At 38.2% G+C, this 22,013-nt stretch overlaps 3 protein-coding genes and 1 long non-coding RNA gene across 5 annotated transcripts in view; 2 read left to right on the top strand and 2 right to left on the bottom strand.

Moving 5' to 3' along the window:
* The first annotated feature begins 1,462 nt into the window (after nucleotides 1-1,462).
* LOC120796929 lies at nucleotides 1,463-6,477 on the top strand. Its single transcript, XR_005708443.1, has 3 exons — nucleotides 1,463-1,551; nucleotides 4,215-4,355; nucleotides 5,456-6,477. It is a non-coding gene; the product is annotated as an uncharacterized LOC120796929 (long non-coding RNA).
* Nucleotides 6,478-6,523: 46 nt separating this feature from the next.
* LOC120796921 (DENN domain-containing protein 11-like) lies at nucleotides 6,524-17,168 on the bottom strand. The gene is made up of 9 exons (XM_040140110.1): nucleotides 16,343-17,168; nucleotides 14,192-14,291; nucleotides 13,821-13,979; nucleotides 11,307-11,463; nucleotides 11,046-11,184; nucleotides 10,234-10,365; nucleotides 9,940-10,090; nucleotides 8,850-8,918; nucleotides 6,524-8,474 (listed from the first exon to the last, which is right to left on the bottom strand). The coding sequence occupies exons 1-9, from the start codon at nucleotides 16,740-16,742 to the stop codon at nucleotides 8,279-8,281; spliced, it is 1,503 nt and encodes a 500-aa protein (XP_039996044.1). The 5' UTR covers nucleotides 16,743-17,168; the 3' UTR covers nucleotides 6,524-8,278.
* Nucleotides 17,169-17,268: 100 nt separating this feature from the next.
* Nucleotides 17,269-21,082, top strand: arl1 (ADP-ribosylation factor-like 1). 2 transcript variants are annotated; one of them, XM_040147367.1, is made up of 6 exons: nucleotides 17,269-17,391; nucleotides 18,078-18,215; nucleotides 19,451-19,532; nucleotides 19,981-20,092; nucleotides 20,617-20,795; nucleotides 21,038-21,082. In XM_040147367.1, the coding sequence occupies exons 1-6, from the start codon at nucleotides 17,388-17,390 to the stop codon at nucleotides 21,066-21,068; spliced, it is 546 nt and encodes a 181-aa protein (XP_040003301.1). In that variant the 5' UTR covers nucleotides 17,269-17,387; the 3' UTR covers nucleotides 21,069-21,082. The 2 variants fall into 2 exon arrangements, with proteins under 2 accessions (XP_040003301.1, XP_040003293.1); XM_040147359.1 differs by lacking the exon at nucleotides 17,269-17,391 and adding an exon at nucleotides 17,413-17,786.
* utp20 (UTP20 small subunit processome component) overlaps nucleotides 21,079-22,013 on the bottom strand; it is a 34,202-nt gene continuing 33,267 nt past the window's right edge. The window contains exon 61 of the mRNA XM_040147301.1: nucleotides 21,079-22,013. This exon is cut by the window's right edge and continues 878 nt beyond it. The gene's annotated coding sequence lies outside the window, so the exon portion shown is untranslated.

Here is a 22,013-nt window from a genome sequence, read left to right as displayed (position 1 = left end):
AAGCTAACTTGGAAGCAAGCTAATACACTTACAAATATAGCAAATGTTAAGTCAACAGTTGTCATTACATTTTGACGTTCTAACCCGTATTGCAACTTCACTAGTCACAATTTCACTAGTCACACAAGGAAAGAAGTAATTTTTTTTTCGTATTTTTTAAGTGACAGTGTACAGGTTGTAAATGCTGAATACTCATTGTCTTGGAAACTGTGTCCCAGTAAGTTCCCAGTTAATTAGGTACACCTAGCTTAAACTATTGCAGTCTAACATAACAGGCATTAACATTTCTTGTAGTACTTGGCTTACATCAAAATGGTATTTTCCCTCCTCTGCCTGTGAATATAATGCCTTTGTATGCACTGTACTTGGTGTGTGTGTACATATATTTTAATTTTGTTAGGCACAGTTGACGCCTGTTAGCCTCTTAGCTTGTTGGACTACTGCAGTGAAATCTCTTTCTCTGATTCAGCCTTGACTTTGCCTGTGTGTCTAGAGACTGGCATTTATCAGTCCCCCCCCCCACACACACACACACATGCACACAAAGCCTTTCTGTTCCCCAACTGAGTTAGAACTATCTGTTTAGATTTGAAAAGTATGCTTGCTCCAATGGTACTGTTAGATGCAGAATTCAACAGTACCATCCATCTCTCCGACCTATATGATGCAAATTATTCTTTGGCTTGGTATGAGGTTTGTTGTAACAAGTGTACTTTCATAAACAAAAAGCCACTACAAGGACAAATTGTTAACTTTTAAGATGAAAATAACACTGACAGTGTCTCAATAGAGGTGTTAAAACTTGGAGACGAACACATTTCAAAATGTCAGGATATATGACATTTTGGGAATTACTCTTATTCACTTGCCAAGAGTAAGATGAGAAGATCAATACCACTCTCATATCTATCCGTTCAACATGTAACATGTTATATTATGTTTGTTTAATCTGCCTCGAAAATCAAAGTGTAAAAACAACATTTTTTTTATAGGGGCTATATGCTGGACTATATCTTGGCAGGGGAAATTAACTTCTAATTAGCAGAGAAAGAAAACAAATAATCGTTAGTGCACCCAAGTTCAGCATATTTTTATTTTTCAAAATCTCTTCAACCCGACTCAGTTATTTTTGAAAGACATCAAACTCAAATGGTAAAAGCTTAATAATAATTTAAAAAGCTGTCACCAATAGGTATAGCCTTATAGCATGCATCTTTCTCTTTGTAATTTTTTTTTCAAGGTTATGTGCTGCACCTACTTGTCAGTGATCTGTAGAAACTATTCTGTGAGAGTAATAGTACAGTATTAGTTTAGACAAGTTTTGAATGTTGTCTCTCAGATGCTGACATAACTTTTAAGACTGCCAAAGGGTAGAGTCTATGAAGAAAAAACAGAAGTGAGAAAGCAGAAGTATTATGCTATTGAGAAAGTAGGATTTAGCCCTCTCCACATGACCAACAAAGCTGTCACACTTCAGCAAAGCCAGGAGTAAACTGGAAAGCTTTACTTTCTTATACGAGTGATGGATTATACATTTGGAAATAACTGCAGGTAAGAAAACAAGCAGTTACACATTTTGAAAGTTGTGAGATGTTGTTGTGAAGTGAGTATGTCAGTGCACAGATTTCTAACAGTAATGAAAATTGATTAAATACTGTGATGTTTGTAGTGTGTGTACTGTTGTTTACTGTCTTTTGAGTATCCCTATTGGATCAAATACAAAACCATTACAAACCAAGAATAATATCAGAATGATCAGAATGCTGGGCTTCTGGACAAAATGAATCCTCACCTACAACATTCAATACGTCTAAATTAGTGTATGGTGTGTGAACTTGTGTGTATGCATGGACAGGGAGCAGAGTTTAAATATTTTGATTAATTCTGACATTTTTATATTATAAAACTTGGCAAAATGACTGGTTAATGTGGTGATGGTAACTTGTGTAACATGATGGGATGGAAAACGGTTGCCAAGAGGTTAGTGACATTAAAACATGGTTATAAACTTTTCCAGCTGCATATAGCGTATTTGTTGTCAGTTGAAGGCTAAGGAGGAATAAGACCTGAATCATACCCTCAAAGTTGTTTAAATTTAAGAAATGTTGTTTGTGGTTTCCTAGGACTCAGCAAAATAGATCATCAACACAACAGACCCATCCGTGAATCCATTCTTACAAATGCAAGGTCTGTAGGCAGGCCTTGTTCAAAATTCAAAATCAAATTTGATTTTAAAATGCTGTCAAGATCCCAACGTTGGAAAATTTTAGGGAACACAAGTACAGCAAGACACTTTTCCACCTTCTTGTTATGGTGCAACCACATAAATTTACATTTAGTGTAAATATTTCACACAGTATAACTGTGATAAAGCCTCAGTAAAGAGTGAAAGAAGTACTGTATATAGAAAACATTGCCATGCAGGTTAGGGAAAAATACAGTTAGGTCCATAAGTATTTGGACAGTGACAGAATTTTTGTAATTTTGCCTCTGTACACCACCACAATGGAGTTGAAATGAAGCCATCAAGATGTAATTGAAGTGTAGACTTTCAGCTTAAATTCAAGGGGTTCAACAAAAATATTGCATTAACCATTTAGGAATTACAGCCATTTTTATACATAGTCCCTGATTTTCAGAGGCTCAAAAGTAGATGGACAAACACACATAATTATAAGTATAGGAATTGTTTTTAACACTTGGATGAAAATCCTTTGCAGTCAATGACTACTAATGGACATCACCAAGTGCTGGATTTCCTCCGATTTTTAGATGCTTCGCCCGGCCTTTACTGCAGCCACCTTCAGTTACTGCTTGTTTGTGGGTCTTTCTGTCTTCAGTAAATGGCATGCTCAATTTTGTTTAGGTCAGGTGACCGATTTGGGGATTGAAGAATATTCCATTTCTTTGCCATGAGAATTATCCTTCTGTACTGTGAAGCACTGTCCTATCAGTTTTGCAGCATTTGGCCGAATCAAGCAGATAATATAGCTCTATACACTTCAGAATTCATCCTGCTACTTCTATCAGCAGTCACATCATCAATAAACATGAGCGACCCAGTTCCATTGGCAGCCAGACATGACCAAGCCATAACACTGCTTCCAACATGTTTGACAGATGATGTGGTATCCTTTGGATAATGAGCCATTTCTTTCCTTCTCCATACTCTTCTCTTACCATCATTCTGGTGCAAGTTAATCTCGGTGTCATCTGTCCAAAGAATCTTGTTCCATAACTGGGTAGGCTTTTTTAGATGTTTTCTGGCAACGTCTGATGTAGCCTTTCTGTTCTTGTTCTTTGGTTTTGGTGCTGATCCCGGTTCGTATCTTGGAACTTTTCATAAGGATTTTTTAAAATTATCAGAATTTTTTCTGTTTTGTGTATTGAATTGCTGCCTCTCGTTAAATTAAGAAATCTGTCACATGTATTACATGAATCTTTGTTTCTGGTTGATTTTATATTGTGATGCAGTTCAACAATGTCCATTTTCTATTAATAAATGACACAGTCAGAAGATTGTGCAGCCTTGGCCATGGTACACAATATGAGTGCGTTAAAGTGTATTAGGTTGAATTTCATTTAAAATTACTGTTGCCTGTGAACATAGCTATCTTGTGTTATTAAACTTCAGTAAAGTGTACATTTAATTAACTTGATTTTCCACCTTTTTTATAAATTAAGCTCTGACAAGGACCGAGATGAGTTGATAAAGATACCTGGGTAGTTTTATTGTGTGTGTGTGTGTGTGTGTGTGTGTGTGTGTGTGTGTGTGTGTGTATATATATATATATATATATATATATATATATATGTATGTATGTATGTATGTATATATGTGTGTTTATATATATACATATTTACATGTATGTATATATATATATATGTGAATGTGTGTGTGTGTATATACATGTGTGTGTGTGTATGTGTGTGTATATGTGTGTGTATGTGTGTGTGTGTATGACGGTAAAGTATGACGGTAACAAGCTAAAGTAACAAGCTAAAGAAAGTGTGTAAAACCTGTTATTCCATCCTGACTGGTCAGAGAGGGGACAGGGTGGATTAAACCAACTAGACATGTCTTTTTAAAGCAGGTAATTGTGGTATTGTATATCCTGCAAAGCATTTCAGATGTCTCTTTTCAGGATCATAAAATGCAACATAACAAGAATGATAGTCTTCAGCATTCTCTTTTCTTGTGTGTCGTTTACCAGTCTGAAGCCTCTCCAGTGTTTAATGACAGTGTAATGAGTGGTTTCCTGCGTTATGGTGACAATCCCAAGACCTGGCAACGAGAGTGGACTGTTATCCCAAGGGCTGAGCCTCCAGTTCTCTCCCTGTATGCTGTTCCACAGGTAGGGATCTTTGTGATTAGAAAATGTATATTATTGCAGAATGTATTTTGTAAATATACCGTTGCATTTTATTTTCAAGCTTTGAGTACAGAAGAGAGGCAAACACTTCGCTAGAGATTTCTGAATGAAACCCAATAGAATCTGTTTTTTTTTTTTTTACAAAGCTGCACAGACAACCAGAATATTCTTTGAAGTCCTCATGCTTTTAATCAGTCACCAGCTAAAAAAGTCCTGGCGTCTACAGTGAATTCCCTAGGCTAATTAGTTTAATGCTACTTAATTGTCTTGCTACATATACAGATACTGTAGGTGAGAAATTAAAGAACAAACAACCCAATATAAAGTTTCTTATGAGGGTGGTGGAGAGTGCAGTCCAACACATCAAACAAAATCCTCCCATAGGTGTTCCATTGGGTTGAGATCTTGGGGCTGAGAGGACCACAACATGCACCTAACTGTATGCTATGGTCCTCACAGTATCACAGTCTTGCAAAGCATCTCAAGGGATTAAACTCAGCATTTGGAAATGTACATTGTTTCTAGACTTCAGGCAGTTATTGACTGTAAAGGATTTTCATCCAAATATTAAAAATAATCCTTATAATTTTGTTAGTGTTCCTTGAATTAAAGATGAAAGTGTACTCTTCAATAACATCTTGATGGCTTGGTTTCAAATCCATTGTGATGGTGTACAGAGGCGAAATTACGAAAATAGGTGTCACTGTCCAAATACATATGTAGCTACATGTATGATTCTCATTATTTTCATAGTCATCAAACTATTCACTGACACCTCATGCCTTGCAAGGAAGTATCTGCATTACTTATTTTTCTCCTCATTTATCAATATTAAACTACTACCGACTGACTGGTATGTTTGTCACTCAAGGGCGACACAGCAGTATCATGTGGAAAAAGTGACAAAAGTACTTATCCTCTGTTAGAAAGGAGACTCTTTTCTGTTGAAGCTCCATTGTGGGGCTAATAAAAGAAAACCAAAAAAAAACAACACACAAAATAACAAATGTAGAATGTTGCCTAGCACAGTTTCAATCTTTGTATCCACCTCCTCTCCCTTTTATTCACCCCTACATCTCCAGGATGTGCTGCAGTGCGGAGGATTCCCCTCAGGAGCTACAGGGTCAAACTTGTTTGTTTAGTTCGGCCCAAAACCACCCATACTTTCTCCTGCGATGGTCTAGACCTGAAACAGCGCTGGCTGGTCTGAAAGTTGCTGTGACTGGCAGGATGCCAGTGTTTACACTGACTGGCTCTGACATCACCAACAATGGCTCCAGATGTGGCATTAATGGTAACTTCATTGATGAAAGTGTCTCAAGTGGTGAGGAATTTATAATCAATGGCAACAAGGAAAACCACTCCTGAATGTTTAGGCACTGTCGAAACTACTCATTTAAGTATGTACACGAACATACAACAACAAGAAAGTTCATTAATGTTAGACAGTAGCTTTGAACTAAATATTGGGAATTAATTACAAATGAAATTTAGAACTGAGAACTGTGTTTTCTTTACAAGTGGCTGTGCACTTTATTTTTTAAATGGTTTACAGTAATATAAATAAAGTGAAAGTGTTTTAACATGAGTTAGGCTATCCCTTCAACTACCAAGATGTTTGCTCTGTACAGGTTGTCTAAGGTGCCATGTTATGTGGCATGAAAATATGCTTAAAGTTCTTTTCTTACAATGGACAGTAGAACACGTGATTGCATAACTTCACTGATACATAGAGGCTCAGTCAGATCATAATGGTATTATAAAACACATTCAATTGATCCCATTTCTTAAAAGGTAATTAAAGCAATTGAATATTTACAGTCAAAAAAATTACAGCTAAACATCATAAACACACTAAATAAAAAAGAATAAATAAAAAAATGAAATGGATAAGAATGAGCGGATATCAACAAATAATGGTTTGGGATGTACTCTACCACAAACTGTCTTGTTTGTGTCATGTACACAGCACATAGCATGATCAAAGCACCATATTATCTTACTGTAGGGCATGTTTCTGTCAGAAAGAGGGGAAAAAAACCTTTTCAGAAGTAACACTCACTTGAGATGAGATGTTACGTCAATAAAATTTCTTTTTCAGCACACGTATTGTCATGTATCAATGATGTAATGATGGTTAGTCTAAAGGAATTTCCCCCGAACACTGATCTTGGTGTTTCACATTTATTGCTAAACTACTTATCTATGAATGAATGCAGGCTGAGACTGAAAATGTCCCACTAAAGGGAGAAATTTATTAAAGCCAAATTAATAAATTATATACAGAGATTCAAATGACAGCATGTAATCTGAAAGGAGCTACTGTTTTTGACAAACTTGCAGAGAATTATTGCTAATCTCTGTTGTTCTGTGGAGCTTTTTAGCCCTTTAGCTAGTTATGAGTTTATGGGACATTCAATGTATGGTTCAATCTCACTGCTCTCATCAATCATGTCCCCAGCATCAAGTTTTTAGCAAAAAGTTACAATAAACAAGCTACAGCTACAGCTAGCTGATGTAAAATGTAAACAGCGAATAGCTAAAAGACACAGCTATTTTTCTCAAGAGTTAGTGAAGACCAAGTAGAGCTAAAAAAAAAAAAACACAAACAAAATACATACCACCACATGAATGCTAATGCTTTTCTGTGATCGCTGGATGTGTAATTATGCAATTGTTTGCTACACGTTTACACGATTCTCTGTAGGTTCATCACTACAGATGACCCCTTTCACATTGTTTTCGCATTGTCATTTGATACATTGTTGTTATAGAAATATGGATTATAGCAGCTTTAAGTTTCTTGCTTCACTTTCCAATAACAAAGAAACAAATATGCAGAACTTAAAAGGTATGGAATTGTGTCTATACCCATTTCTGAGATATCCTTTTCAGTTGGCTGTATGATGGCTGTTAAAAAATCAAGTTTTTGTCTACGAATTGAAAGAATCATCTGAAGTAGTGAGTTAATTCCCTGTCTTTCTCTTGATAGAAGAGCTGAAAACACAACTGGACCTTTGAGAAAAGCATGAAACACTAAACAGTGACTGAAAATTTTTGTAACAGCTTATTCTGAAATGCAGGCCCAGCTAAACTAGAGTATACAAGCAATTTCTACAGACCATTTCCTGTTGGACATCATTAGAAAATCTGAGTTGGTTTCAACATAAGCAAAAAAAAAAAAAGATTATTTTTAGTATTGACATTAAATGGAATTACTGGATAAACAGCAGTGGTTAGAGTCATGGATCTCGAAGACAAAGGTGGTTTGACCTGCTAGTAATGACACATTTCAAGAAAGGAGACTGTGATTTCAATAATAAAGGCTTAAAATGGGATGTTTATATCCACCACTTGATACTAGGATAGGAACACAGGCAGAGTCAGACACCATATCACAAATACGCTGACACATGGTACACAAAGGAAAAAAATAAGATTATTTACAAAAAGGCTACCTCTCTTTTACTTTCATACATTAATCACTGCATTTTTTGTTCACTGAAAATCTCCAAACCAATAACTTCATCTCATAATAAGTCTTTTGCTCTGTCATTCAACTTAATGTCCCAGTACTGTATGTTCTACATGAAGAATCATTCTTGCTGTGGAGTAAGAAATCCATCTCAACCACGAGTATCTATCAAGCAGAATTGACCATGAGAGTTGACTTTTATTGTTGCTCTTGCCATCAGGTTGTGAGGGAGCAGAACCATGGTGAACAAAAGGAGGACAAGGAGATGTACAACAACAAAAAAGTTAAACCAGAGACATTTCTGGAGGCTCAAACAGTCTTGAAGACTCCAAGAAGCCAGTAGTGCAGTGCACAGAGTTAGCTGAAGGCAAATCAACTCCCTTTTAAAACCAGCAGTTATAAAAAGCAGAAAATCTAATTGTCCGTTGTCTCAGCTGCAGCAGAGCTGTTCAGACACCAGCAGGGTGTCATAGCCGTACATCTCCAGCAGATGGAGCAGGAAGAGCCTGTCTCCATGGGGATCCAGACCCATGGCTCTCACACTCTCCTGTGTCAATGTGGGATCAGGGCTTCCCGCCACATCTGTAAGGGTCTGGAAAATTTGGTTGTTCTGTTCCAGAAAAAACCTGCAAAAGTTAACAGAGAAAGCAGAGGAGTCAATTACTGTATTTTATTTATTTTTGACAATCTACTTAGTTTTTTTCCATTGTTTAAATTTCTGTATTCACTCCTTAACGTCTCTATACTGAACAATAGCAGCAATAACATGGATAAAGCACAGGAATTCAGTAAAAATCTGTATTTTGTGAGATATAATAACTGAGATGACTTGGAGGAAGAGAGAGTTCTAGGGATTCTGTCAGGCTTACCACCTCTTGGATTTAATTTTAAGTTTCTAAGTTGTCACTGTAATGACTGTCATAAAAAGAGCAAGTTATTTCAAGTGGTTAATCAGTAGTTACCAGTCCACTAGCTTGTTAAATTAATCTTGTTATACTTACAAAATAAAGAGATCCTCTTCACTGGAGACACAGTCTCCATTTTCCTCCTGGGAGTACAGCAACATCTGCCTACACACACACACACACACACACACACACACACACACACACACACACACACACACACACACACACACACACACACACACACACACACACACACACACACACACACACTTTATTTCTAGTGGTTCCTTTGAAAACCTACAAGACAGAGAGCACTATTTGAGCTGTACATCAAGATATGTATACTTGTGGTTGTGTTCTGTGAGGCTGTACAGTGAGCTAAATGCTAACATTACTATGACGGAATGCTCACAGATAGGTAGGTACAATTTTTACTATGGCCACTATGTTAGTTTAGTGCATTAGCATACTAACATTTTGATAATTACCACTAAACACAAAGTACAGCTTAGGATCTAGTTTGAAGCTATTATAAACTAAAGGAGTGGACAAAATTTTAAACTGACAATGGCACCAAAAGTCATGATAGTCATGATATTTCAGTCTAGACCATAGTAGTGGTCTGACTGTCTGGCATCTGTAGCACAACTGCTAGCATGGCTAAAAATGTTTTTGTCCTCTACAGATGCTGCTGTAATCCACAATCACTGGCCAATTGCACAATTTTCACTTTAGGGATCCAACAAGAACTTTCAAATCACTTAGTTAAAGGAAAAAATTCATGTGTACAACTGATGATGGTCTACTGAATATGTTTTGGTCAGAGGACATTTTTTTGTAAAAATTGAGATCCTGGATTTAAATATTACTCAGGGTGAGTTCCTATTTTCTTTTTGTTAATGTTTTAAGATTTTGTGTCTGAGAAAAACCTGCCTAATCTAGTAGTAGCCTATTTTCGGGAAACTTCAAAGAAGAGGATGTTTACCTTGCGATGCAGTAAGCTGGATTTATCACAGTTTACCAGCATTTTGCTGAGCAAGAATAAGCCTGCTTGTTCTATAGTTTTATTCTTGTTAAAATGAAAAGACCTGACAATAAGAAAAAAACAGCCTTATCCTTATGCTGATTTCTTACCCTGGTAATTACTATGACCTTTAAGCAGTAGTCCTGTTGTTGTACCTACCTCTGCTCTGTGAGTTTGCGATATTTCTCCCGGTCTGCGGTACTGAGGCGAAGAAGAGGCTTCAGACCATCTCTGTAGGTTTTTACATTCTGATTGTCTACATACACATCGTAGAGATCCTTCTTCTCCTCAAAGATTTTCTCAGTAGTACCTAAACATACAAACACACACAGGATCACTAAAATTTGAGATACTGGTCATACCTATGAAAGATGTATATTAAAGCAACTAGCCTGAGTCCTTTTTCAGTGAATCTTTTCACAAATTTTAAGTATGTTTATAGCATCCACTTACATGCTACATAGGAAAGCTCATTCTCCAGGGCACTGATATCAGCCACATTAACATAGAAGAAGGGGCGGAACTTGGGCACAGCCACACTGACCCCGGGGATGGAGATGTTTGCCAGGCAACAGCAGCAGTAAACTGAGAGGGGGTGGAGGGCAAAATTAGAAAATAGGATGCATGAGTGTGGGAGAGAAAGAGAGGAACACAGGATGTGAATGTTTGCGTGACATGTGGGCTGTCCAACACTGATACAGCTGGAAAGGAGCTGCATGTATGCTGATGTGGAATCCCCAGACTCATGCAATAAATTAGTTAAAGATACAGTTTTCTGAATAAATTTAGAAGATTTTGTGAACTTTTAGGAAAGTAGCAACATGAAAGTAAAATACATTTTTTTAAGTAAAGGAATATTTTTCATACCACTTCATATCTGACTGTCCAAAATGAAGCTGGAGCCATGAGACTGTTAGCCTAGCATAAAGACAAAAGTTTAACACCAACAAATTGTCACTTATACACTGCAGTTTCTGCACAGATTATACAAATGAATGAAAACGTGTTTATAAGTGATCTTGAAAGGTACTGGTACTGGTTTTTACGTTTGGACAGAGCCAGGCTTGTTGTTTCCAACTGTTTCCAGTCTTTATGCTAAGCTAAGCTAACTGTCTTCTGGCTCCACCTACATACTTTGAACAAATAGAAATGAGAGTGGTATCAATCTTGTCGTCTCACTCCTGTTAAGAAAGCAAATACACGTTATTCCCCAAATGTCATACAACTTCTGATCAAATCCTTGGGAATACATCCATGTTTCTCACCCCTGTAGCAGACCACACCCACGGGAGGAGGGGAGAAGATGAGGATGCGTCTGCGGAGGAGAGCCAGTTTCCACAGAACCATGATCTGCTCCCCAAAGAAGCGGATGAACTGGGACATACAGCCTGCTGGATGGGTGATCTGGTTCACAGGTATTCACACACAGAGGCACACAAGGTTATTGAGTAACATACTGTAAGACACGCTTCAGTCAGAGGAACCAGCTGCCATATTTTGAACTGAGATGGAAAATTTCCTCCTACCTTCATCTCAGGGTGCATGCTGTGGTTGATTGCAGCTCCCCAGGCATTGGCTTGACATGCAGTAACAACACGATCTCCACTGGGCGGCAGGAGCGCTCTTTTGTCCTCATAGAAGGCCTCTAGAGGCGAGTAATGGCCTGGGGAGTGGAGCTGCAGCCTGGTGCAGGAGACAAGAGAGCCATTTAGATTTTAAAATGGAGAAATAAATGTGGAATGCATGTCGTTAACAGTTACTATTTAATGCAGATAGTGTTTTGTGAAACAATTGATCAGCTGCAGCCCATTGTTCTCCAAAGTAATATGCCTGTGGCTTGGAAACCATCATTCAGTAACAACAAGCTAGACTGAATTAAACTTCCATCCATATGCAGTAGCCTGGATGTTAGTCTGGGAAAAATTATGCTACCAAAGAACAGAGGAAAAACAGCTGCCCAACACTGCTACGACCAGGCTATGGCAATAGAAATGTGACATTTTTTATATTAAGGCTTTATTAAATATACTCAGCTAGGTAGGTTTCTTGGTACCTTGCTATTAAAGCCTTTCTTAAACTAGGATATTATCTGATAAGGGATGCCACTAACTGGTGAGTAATCGGTGAGGTATTTTTCCAATTATTTGTTTAGCCTATAAAATTTGAGAAAAAAGGTAGAATAGCTCCCATCACAATTTTGAAGAGCGTACGGTGGCCTCTCTAAACCACTTTTTGAAAAATATTTTATTGATAGATTTTCAGTCATATCACAAACGAAGAAACCCTATATTCTGACATCCACACCCACATATATCCACACATAAAAAAATATAAAATGCACAAGGAGAAGGGAGAACAGCAGAAAGGAAGAAAAAGGTTACTTCAGGAGTCTTACATGATAAGTTATTAAATCATAAATTATTCCCTACATCTCATTGTTTAATTTCATACATGGGGACTTTCATACTGGGGTCATTTTTGTAAAATATCTTGAGAGAGAGCACCCTATATAACATAATTCAAATGTTCAAATCCATGGATTACCACTATCCCTTTCACAGCAGTCCACTAGTAGGCACAAATTGGATTGAGGCAGCAATACAAAAATTAGCAAAATGTGCCAAGTATTCTTTTGTACACATTCAGACTCAACACTCCAGTTATTAGACACCAAGATACATTTCCATTTACCATTCCTACCCTTGTTAGCGTAAATAGCATTTCTCTGTAAAACCAATGAGTTCTGTTAGCTGCAAGTGTAAGGAGAAGACAAATAACAGACTCAAAATCATAAAGAGAGCGAAGGAGAGAAAGAGAGAAAAAAAAGGAAAAGTATCTATAAATTCCTTAATATCTTAATCACCTCATGACCAACAGAGAGCCCTTTATTGTAAATAAGACACTGCCATAGCAGTCAGCAGATGGAGAATCTGTAACGAGCTACGTGGGGAATGATGAGAAAGGAGCATGACTGCTGCATGACAGCAGGCCAGGAGAGGTCAGATGTAAAACTGAAGTACACAGGCCGGTTCATACCAGCAGCATTATTAATGGGATCAAAAGATAATGGAAGTGTTGCTGGAGGAGAGAAAACAGGAGTCACATAGAAAGTGTTAAAGGTGTCTTTTTGAGTTGAGGGTAAAGAAAGAAGAAAAGGAAATGGGCTAATAAGAGTCAAAAAGCCCCATTAGCAGCTCATAGAGACTGTGTTTGAACTTAACATGGACTGACACCAACATACCTGAAGCCTCTTACTAGTGGGACTCAAATAATAAGAACATGTTTCTGATATATAGAATTTAAGCCCAACCATGTGGATCAGCACCCATATAAAAAGCGTTTTAGTATTTTGTACTCATACTAGTAGGTACGTTGACCGGTCCCTTTGGTCCAGACTGAAACATCTCACATATTAGATTAACTGCCGTCAGTTGGTAAAATGCATGGAGGGCACAGCCAAAATGTCTGTGCATTTCATTTTCATGGTCTGAAGATCTCCATATAATTGCCTGAAAAGTCTGCCAAAAGGGTACGTTCAACTACGATCATATAAACATATGGAACAATGCATTCAATAATCAGAAGTGAGCTTGTGAATGCAATGCTGTTTTTCTGCTTAAGTTGTTTTTTTTAATGTCACAATTGAAGTTTGGTGAGGATGTCTTTACTTGTTTGGTCACTGTGACTAATACTAATATAATATATAATTATATACAATAACTTAATCGACTAAATAAAGTATAAAAATAAATATAAATAATAGAAAAAATTACAGACTAAAGATGGACCCATAGCTCTACTATGTGTTGAATATACACTGTAATGTGTGTGGCGTTAATATATTATACTATAATACACTGTACATTAGTGCAAGTAAGTTGGATATTCTGTATATAGAGCCAGACAAACCTTGAAAGATCAGATTATCTGATATATAACAGATGTGATACATAATGTGATAAATAAACAGTCCAGATGAGCAGTAGAAGCATCTGTGCTCGTAAGCAGACCACTCTGTTGAACAAATCAGCTCCTCTTACCTGACCTGGTGCTCCAGGAAGCTCATATAGCGGTAGAGCAGTGTGTAGGAAGTAGACAGGATCCCTACTGACTTCATCCTCGCGCCCCTCTCCACCGTGCTCACCACCGCCATGTTGGCAAAGCAGGCAAGGCCAAAGTAGCAACCCTTGCGGAAATAGCTGTGGATGCAGGGGAGAGGGAGGGATAGGGACACAGACGAAGCCATGAGTCAAGAAAAGCAAAGAAGCTGTCAGATGGCTGTGCCTTTTTTTTTTTTTTTTGCCAGGCAACACTGTGTGTCGCTCTGTCCTGCCAGAAGGGTGACATGGGGCCGCTGCCTAATACTCGCAATTAGCGTCCTACACTTGGTTGTATACATACACACACTTACATGAAGTCTGTGGTGACTCGGTGGGAGCCGCTGGCAATGGCTTTGAACTCCACTCCCTCCAGGTCCATGTCTTTGGGCAGACACCACTCCAGCATGTTTCCTATCACACCAACACAAAAAGAGATAATAATAAAACACATATTCAAGCAGACAAACACTGGTACAGGAAGAGATGGTAAATATACTATCTCCATTACATTTCATGTTCATGAAACAACAGTGACGCAGCCCGAATGGATTCTTTGGAATTAATTATGTTTCGGTTGAGCAGTGACGCCCAAGCAGCAGCTGAGCAAACATGGTTTGATAGGAGCAGGGAAACAGAGATGGTCACTCAGCCATTAGCTAAATGTATCAGTCAGTTGAGTTTCTACAGAAATATATTGGTCATCAAATTAAGGCTGCAGGTCTGTATCATCCACTGAGACTCTAATCCAGCTGCAGCTGAACACCAAAGATGCTCTATTGCCCATTTGACAGCTGACTTAAACTATTGATTGTAAGGTATCAGGCAGTGCTAAGTATCTATCAAAGGTACTTGCTGTACAAAGAGACATTATTAAATGGTCACTGCTAGGTAAAAAATTAGTTGAGGTAGAATATTTCAGAAAATGAGGATGATCTGCTTTGATTTGTTATGTTTCATGTGGCTATTGATGCTTGACTAAAGTCTGTATCGAAATTATCCTGAAATCAGTATTCTGTCTGAACTTTCTGTCAGCCTCATAAAGCATTTTTATAGGTGCAACACTAAAATTAGCCCTAATCCTATTCTAATTAATCCTCTACCTGTTCTAGTGCAGTAGGCCTATAGACTAACAAATCTTTAAGCCTCATTTAGTAGCTTTAAAAATGGAACTATGGGGCTCTGGGATACTAGACATGTGGTCCCAGTGTCCTCAGTTCAAATTGGCTGTAGAGCTTTTTTGCATGTCTTCCTCCCTCATTTTCTCTGCTCATTTCCTATCAGCTCTACTGTAATTAAATTAAAAAGAAAAAAAACACACCACAAAAAAAAAAAACCTTCCCCCAAAAATATGGAACCAAAACACTTTCTGCCAGAATAATACATTCAAAAAACAAGATGGAGCATGGATGGATTTCAAAATACATTGGCAACACCTGTTTTTGTTTAGCGTTTAAGGGCAGATTTTTACTTTAAATGAGCAGAAATGGGACTATGTGTAATAAGTAGGTAAATAGTTTATATAAAATATAATATATTTTTTGTGAAATCTTACCTGCATTTGCACCAGTCATGATGTGTTTTCATGTCAGGCTACAGCAGACATGTATGCTTACTCTATAATTAACACTTGAGTGACATTTGATTTGGTATCAGCTCATGAATGGACTGAAAGGCCATGGTAACAGTATTGACCGTACAGACCAGGAACTGACTCAGCTAATCAACCTGGAGTCTTATTTGTTCACATCAAATTGAGGCCTTTCCTGCAAAGCCCCCATCAGACTGTTTGACATGGTGTTAGTCGTGGAGTATTTATGACATTATCGGTGACCCTTTCACTGAACAAATTTTTTAAAAAACATCATTGTAACAACTTCAGCACCCTTTTTTTCCTCCTGGTCTCCTGTCAATCTGACATTCTGCAAAATCATAAAGTACCCAGCTCAACCCTGTAGGGCATCTCTTGTGTTGCAATCAAGTCAGGTTTTGCTCTAACATTTTTAAACATTAAAACCTATGTTTCTTAAACTGTAAGCAACCTGATTGGCTGTTATTTTACAAGGGCTTATCTTGTCTTCAAAATGCCCCGCATTGAAAATGTATAGGCCTACTCTACAGAAACCACCAGCTGATTGATTTCCATCACAAAACCCATCATGACATTTTGACATGTCTTTCCTGTAGTTAAACACGACATGGCTTTTAATGATGTCTCTAAACTTACGGCCAGGTCAGAAAAAAAACACACCTGTAGGGGAGAAGGGTCTGCAGACTTGATACAAACAAGTGCTGATCAATTCAGGCGTTAGACAGAAAGATACGAATCGGTTGTATTAGACGAAGCAGGCTTAATCTAAACCCTTCCTGTCTGTAAACCTTATCCTTTCCATCTACCCTTTGAATTTTTTGTATTTCATTTAAAATAGCATTGACAATCCCATGTTGCATATTTTATGCCTCACCTGATCTGGTATTGAATGTAACCACAAAAACCGACACAATCTGGTCCTTTTCCTCCCATTTCACCATCCTCTCTTCCAGCGACACCTCTCTCGGTCCTGAATCCGACAGATGCTCTTCCTTGTCGGGACGCAGCCTTTCATCCGTGCCCACCGGGGTGTTGGAGGTTAAGGGCGGGGTGCTGCAGCCGTCTGAGCTGGAGACAGATCTGCTGGGAGTGTGACCCCCCGGACCGTTGCTCCACTCAAACCCCGGCGTGGAGCATCCTGGTAACACACGGCTGTTGGAGTGGCTTGACTGCCGTTCCTTAGGGTGAGGTGCTGGTGCTGCACCGCCGAGCTTCTCCGCGGACGGAACCTCCTCCCAGTCCAGCAGAGGGGCTCGGTCCGACCGCTCCACCATCCTGTCGCTGGTCCCGCCTCGTCAGTCTCACCGCGTATTGTGAATGATGTCTCAGCCAACAGGAACTGGGTCATCCGTGGATAATCACAATTCAGAACAATTCCCGCATTGTGAAGTTATTCTAGACTGTTCAGAACGGTTGCATTGGCCATCAAATTAACGTAAATTTGATGCTGCTGAGAGAGGGTAACTCCTACGTCTAATGTGAGCTGCATTCAAAACAATTCACCAACTGCTATCACATGCCCCTTACTAAGAATAGCTATGGAACATTTGAGAACACGAAACCGTTTTGGCTTCTTGAATGTACCCTACACCACAGTGTCAGAATTATTTTCTTTCACATACCGCACTTTTGGTTAAAAGGTTTACGTTTTTATAAAGCAGTGCACCTGTGAATCATGTGTCTAAACTCTTAGTGACCATTAAAATGTCGACTGTATTGTTAAAAATATTTTTTTAATCGTGTACTATTAGTACAAGATTAGACATGCCATTTTGAATGTGTCGAAAGCTGCAAAAAAAAAAAAAAAAATCCAACCAAGAGTTTGGTGACATCATTCAGCGACACGTCACCCACACGGAAGAAAGTCTCTGTCCAACCTGCCACTTTATTGCTGATATAAGGAACATAGTCTAATCAAAATGGGTATTTTTTTTAATTATTGGTAAATGAAATGTGTCTGTGTCCTTTATGTGTCTGTAACCTAAGTGCGTATTAATAATTAGATACTGGCATATCTCTGTCTGCTTCACTCAACGCACAGCTAGCAACAGTCGCACTAGCTAGCTGAAGTTAGCTATTTACAGTGAACACCGTATGTTTTTCATTCATGGTGTTTTACTGTGGACAGATCCTAAACATTTTCCTGCCAAGCTATTCAACTTAGCTGTTTTTTATTTTACCTATTGGCATCAAGAGCATAGCTAATAAAGAACGACAACTTGCGGTGTTCAGTGAATTCCATTATGGCATGGTTGCTGTAGCTAAACTAATCTCGGCTAACTTGCTCAACCACCTGACTGATACTGACAAAGTTATTTGTGAGTTATTAGCTATTTGCCTTTGAAAACCTTTTATATTTAGATTTTTTTAATCATCGTGCTTACTGTTTTTAAATTGTTTAATACTGCCTCAGAATACATTACGTTACCACAGCCCAAAGTGATGTTTTACACCTGATAAACCCAAAATATTCAGTTCATAGTTAAGAAGGAAAAAGCAAATGTTAGCCGTTTTAGTTGATAAATGATCATTTTAGTGCATTTTCTGTCCATCAATTAATCAAAAGCTACTTTCTCAGCACTAAAAATTTCAACTGTGTCTTTCTCTAGGTGGTTTCTTCTCCAGTCTCTTCTCAGGCCTTTTTGGCACCAGGGAGATGAGGATTTTGATCCTTGGTTTGGACGGTGCAGGAAAAACAACCATTCTGTACCGGTTACAGGTTGGAGAGGTGGTCACCACAATCCCCAGTATGTACCGCTTTGCTCTGTTTCTTTATTTCCATGCTTGTGTAGTGTTTATTCCCCATCACACACCATCCTTAGATTTGTATCAGCTAAACTTCCATTTTATCGGATGCACTATTTTTAACATAGTGTTTTGAGAACAAACTCTATATGTACAGTAGTATTAGATTATAAATTGCATTGACCAGTAAACCTGCAGGCAGATTCTGTCACAAAAAACAGGCTTGACAAACACATGCAACTAGTCAGTTTTACATTCCTTTTTGACACACAAGTGTTTCATTGGAGAGAAGCAGAACTGGTGGGAAAAAACAAGTTTCACTGGCTCTGATTCTTAAAATGTAATTACAGCTATTACAGAATGAACTGACATTTTTTCATTTGATGGTACCCTTTTCACCACCATCAAATTTCCAAAACTTTAAGCCATGAAATAGAGACATACTGTATATACATATATCTTCTATTTTAAACCAGAACATTTTTAGCCTGATAAAAATCATAAGGTAAGGACCTGAAAACATATTCTGGTTGTTTGTGGGCTGGTTTTACAAACATTGCTCGATTTAACTTCCTGCCTTTAGCAGTTTGTAAAAACTTATTTTTCCTGAATAATTTCTTTGTAATGCAATTGATCACTCAATGGTTCTATATACTTTTTAGTTGTATTCTTCTTTTCTTTTACTACGTGAATATGCAGTTTTTCAATATTAGTATGTTTAACATTCAGAGGGGTGTGGCTATGGCATCACAAACTTTACTTCTAGACATTTTTTGTCACTGGTGTGTGCAGATCTCTGTGGATTACCACTGATTAACATATTAACAATAAAGACAAAACAATATAGATTTTAAGTTGTTTATGAAAATTAACCTTGACTCATCATTTTTTTCGAAAAATTGGAAAACAGTACTCATGATTAATGTGACTTGGCCCACAATTTCCTTTCAGAGGGAAAGACTTTATAAGACTCACCAAATGTAGCATATCAGTATTGTGCCAATTCTTTTATATTTAGTCTGTAGAAAAACCTAAAACTTAGCATTATTTTTCTGCAGATTTCATAGCCAGAGAATAGAAATTGAATCAAGAAAAAAAAAAAATGTATCTGCATGTATTTGTTTATCATAATTACAGTGCTCAGCAGGAAAATCCCACTCTACATCCAGATACGACAGTGGGGCGAGTCAGGCTTATGTTCTCTGCCCTTACTGTATTTGAATTTTTCTCCACACAGCAATCGGCTTCAACGTTGAGACAGTCACATACAAGAATCTGAAGTTCCAGGTGTGGGATCTGGGGGGGCAGACAAGTATCAGGTAGGTGGAAGTGGCAGATGGTAGCTGTGCTTTGGAGCTCCCAGGTGTGAATGAGTGGAAATGAATGCATGTGGAGGAAAAACGAAGCTCTAAGCAGCTTGATGCTCTGTCAGCACAGTGGAGACTGGGAATAAACAGAAAAATCAAGATTTTCTATATCAAATTTGGGATTTTTTTCTTGAGAACATTTACATTTTTTATACCGTACATAACCACAAGTTCCTCTCTGGTTTGTGGAACTTCTCCATCATCCAGTTTTCCCGAATTTTATGTTAATTTAATCTATTTTCACCTCACTTTTTAAATGTTTTAGCATTTCACTATCTGTCTTCATGTTCATGTCTTCGCACTGTATAGCCACCGCTGACCCGCTCTTTGATGGACCTTTTCCTCTACCTCTCCTCCCTCCTCTCATGAGAACTTTTCTGCTCCTCTTTCTGATGCACAGGCCCTACTGGCGGTGTTATTACTCAAACACAGATGCAGTCATCTATGTCGTTGACAGTAACGACCGCGACAGGATGGGCATCTCCAAGTCTGAGCTTGTGGCCATGTTGGAGGTGAGAGGACAAATTCTCAACTACAACCTAAAGACACTGCCGTCAGATGTTAGGATATTTCTTTACAAGCTAGAACATTCGTGCTAGTGGCAGAGCTTGAGGGATTTCCCGCACTTTGGTTCAGAGGGAAATTTCTCTAGACGTAATGGAAATCTATCCAATAGTTCTGATGTCTGCAGATGATAAATCTAATTCAAACTTGAAATGACATTCTAGAAATTTCAAAGAAGAGAATTCGAACCACATAAATTCAGACAGGTAGTATTCCGAGTAAAATGTTTCAAAGTTATCAATTCAGTGGTATTAAAATTTTAACATTACAGATTAAAGAGTGGTTACATTTCACAAATAGATATTTAGTTGCTTATAAGATGCAAATTATTCCAGCTGTTTTTTTTTTTTCATGACACTGATATTTGGAGCTGCCACTTGGCAAATCTAACTTTACTAGCTGGCATTTTGGACATCAGATATCAAATTTCTACTTTTCTGGATGTAATTTTGTAACTCTGTATTTTATCTAGGAGGAGGAGCTGAAGAAAGCCATCCTGGTGGTATTTGCAAACAAACAGGACATGGATCAGGCAATGACGCCTACTGAAGTGGCGAACTCTCTGGGCCTTCCTGCCCTCAAAGACAGAAAATGGCAGATCTTCAAGACCTCGGCCACAAAGGGCACAGGCCTGGACGAGGCAATGGAATGGTATGCTTTACCATATGTGCTATAGTGAGAAATAATAGAAATAAGAGTAAATTAATTTGTAATGGGTCTGAAGCTGGAATAGCACAACATCCTATTGCATATTTGATGTAGTGACAAAGAAAAAGCTAATTCTACAAGATTACTCATTCTATTCACTGTTAGTTCATATGTTGTACATATTGCACGTTATCCATTACGCATGTTTAATCAGGCAGAATTAAATTTGCACCCTGTCCTTGCAGGTTGGTGGATTCCCTGAAGAGTCGGCAGTAAAGGCTCCCCTGACCTTTGACCTTTCTGTATGAATCTTTGTGACTGATCCCCTCCCCATGTCCCACTTTCCTTTGGACCAGCGATTGCACTCCTGCCCTCCTTTCCCCACATCAAGCCTTGGCCAAGCCCTCTTATTGCCTTTAAAGCCTGGTACTGAGAAGCGAGGGTTGCAGTAACGTCTGGACACACAAACACACATACTTTACGCCCAGGTGAAAGTTTTAGAGAGCCGGAGGATTGCAGTGATGAAGGGGCAACAGTTAATCCGCAGTATTTACATTTTTGTATGTTTTGGCAATGCATGTGCAGTTTCATTTGATAGTTGAATAACACCCGTGAACCAACATGTCAAACTTTGCTAATTTTATGAATCCATTTGCAATTGTCAACATTGAAATAAGTTATCATGGATTATGAGGAATCAATAAATGCGGCTCTATGAAAAGCCTGTCCACTCCTGTGTAGCATTTCTGAAAGTAGGCGTCTTCATTGGACATTGCATAAATTAGCTTCAGCTAATATTTTCCTAAAGGGAAATTGAGTAATTTGCATGTCGTTAAGCCAGATAATGATTAGTACTTGATCGGCATTAAGGGCAGCAAAAATATGCTGTGAAGATCCACCAGGAGGCAGAATTTTCACATAAAAGCACAAACCAGAGACGAGGAGACATTATAACTGAGAATCAGCTGCTGGTTTTTAGTGTGCTGGACTAGCCATACAGCATTGAATGTTCAATGTTCAGTGCAGCAAACATGAAATCCAATTTTGGATTGCTGACCTGTATGAAATGGCAAAGTAAAAGGAATTTGGCTTCAAACTGTGAAAAAAAGATTACATGTCCACTAGCTAAGTGTCACTGCAGACTGGGCTGCTTTTGTAATATAGTCGGGCAAATGCCATGACATGGATTTGTACTTTTCCCTCCTGTGCATTTGTGTTGTT

Source organism: Xiphias gladius, chromosome 2 (assembly GCF_016859285.1).
Source record: "Xiphias gladius isolate SHS-SW01 ecotype Sanya breed wild chromosome 2, ASM1685928v1, whole genome shotgun sequence".
NCBI classification, from domain to species: Eukaryota; Metazoa; Chordata; class Actinopteri; order Istiophoriformes; family Xiphiidae; genus Xiphias; species Xiphias gladius.
Note: the sequence above shows the minus strand (reverse complement) of the source record. Positions and strands in the feature narration are given on the sequence as shown.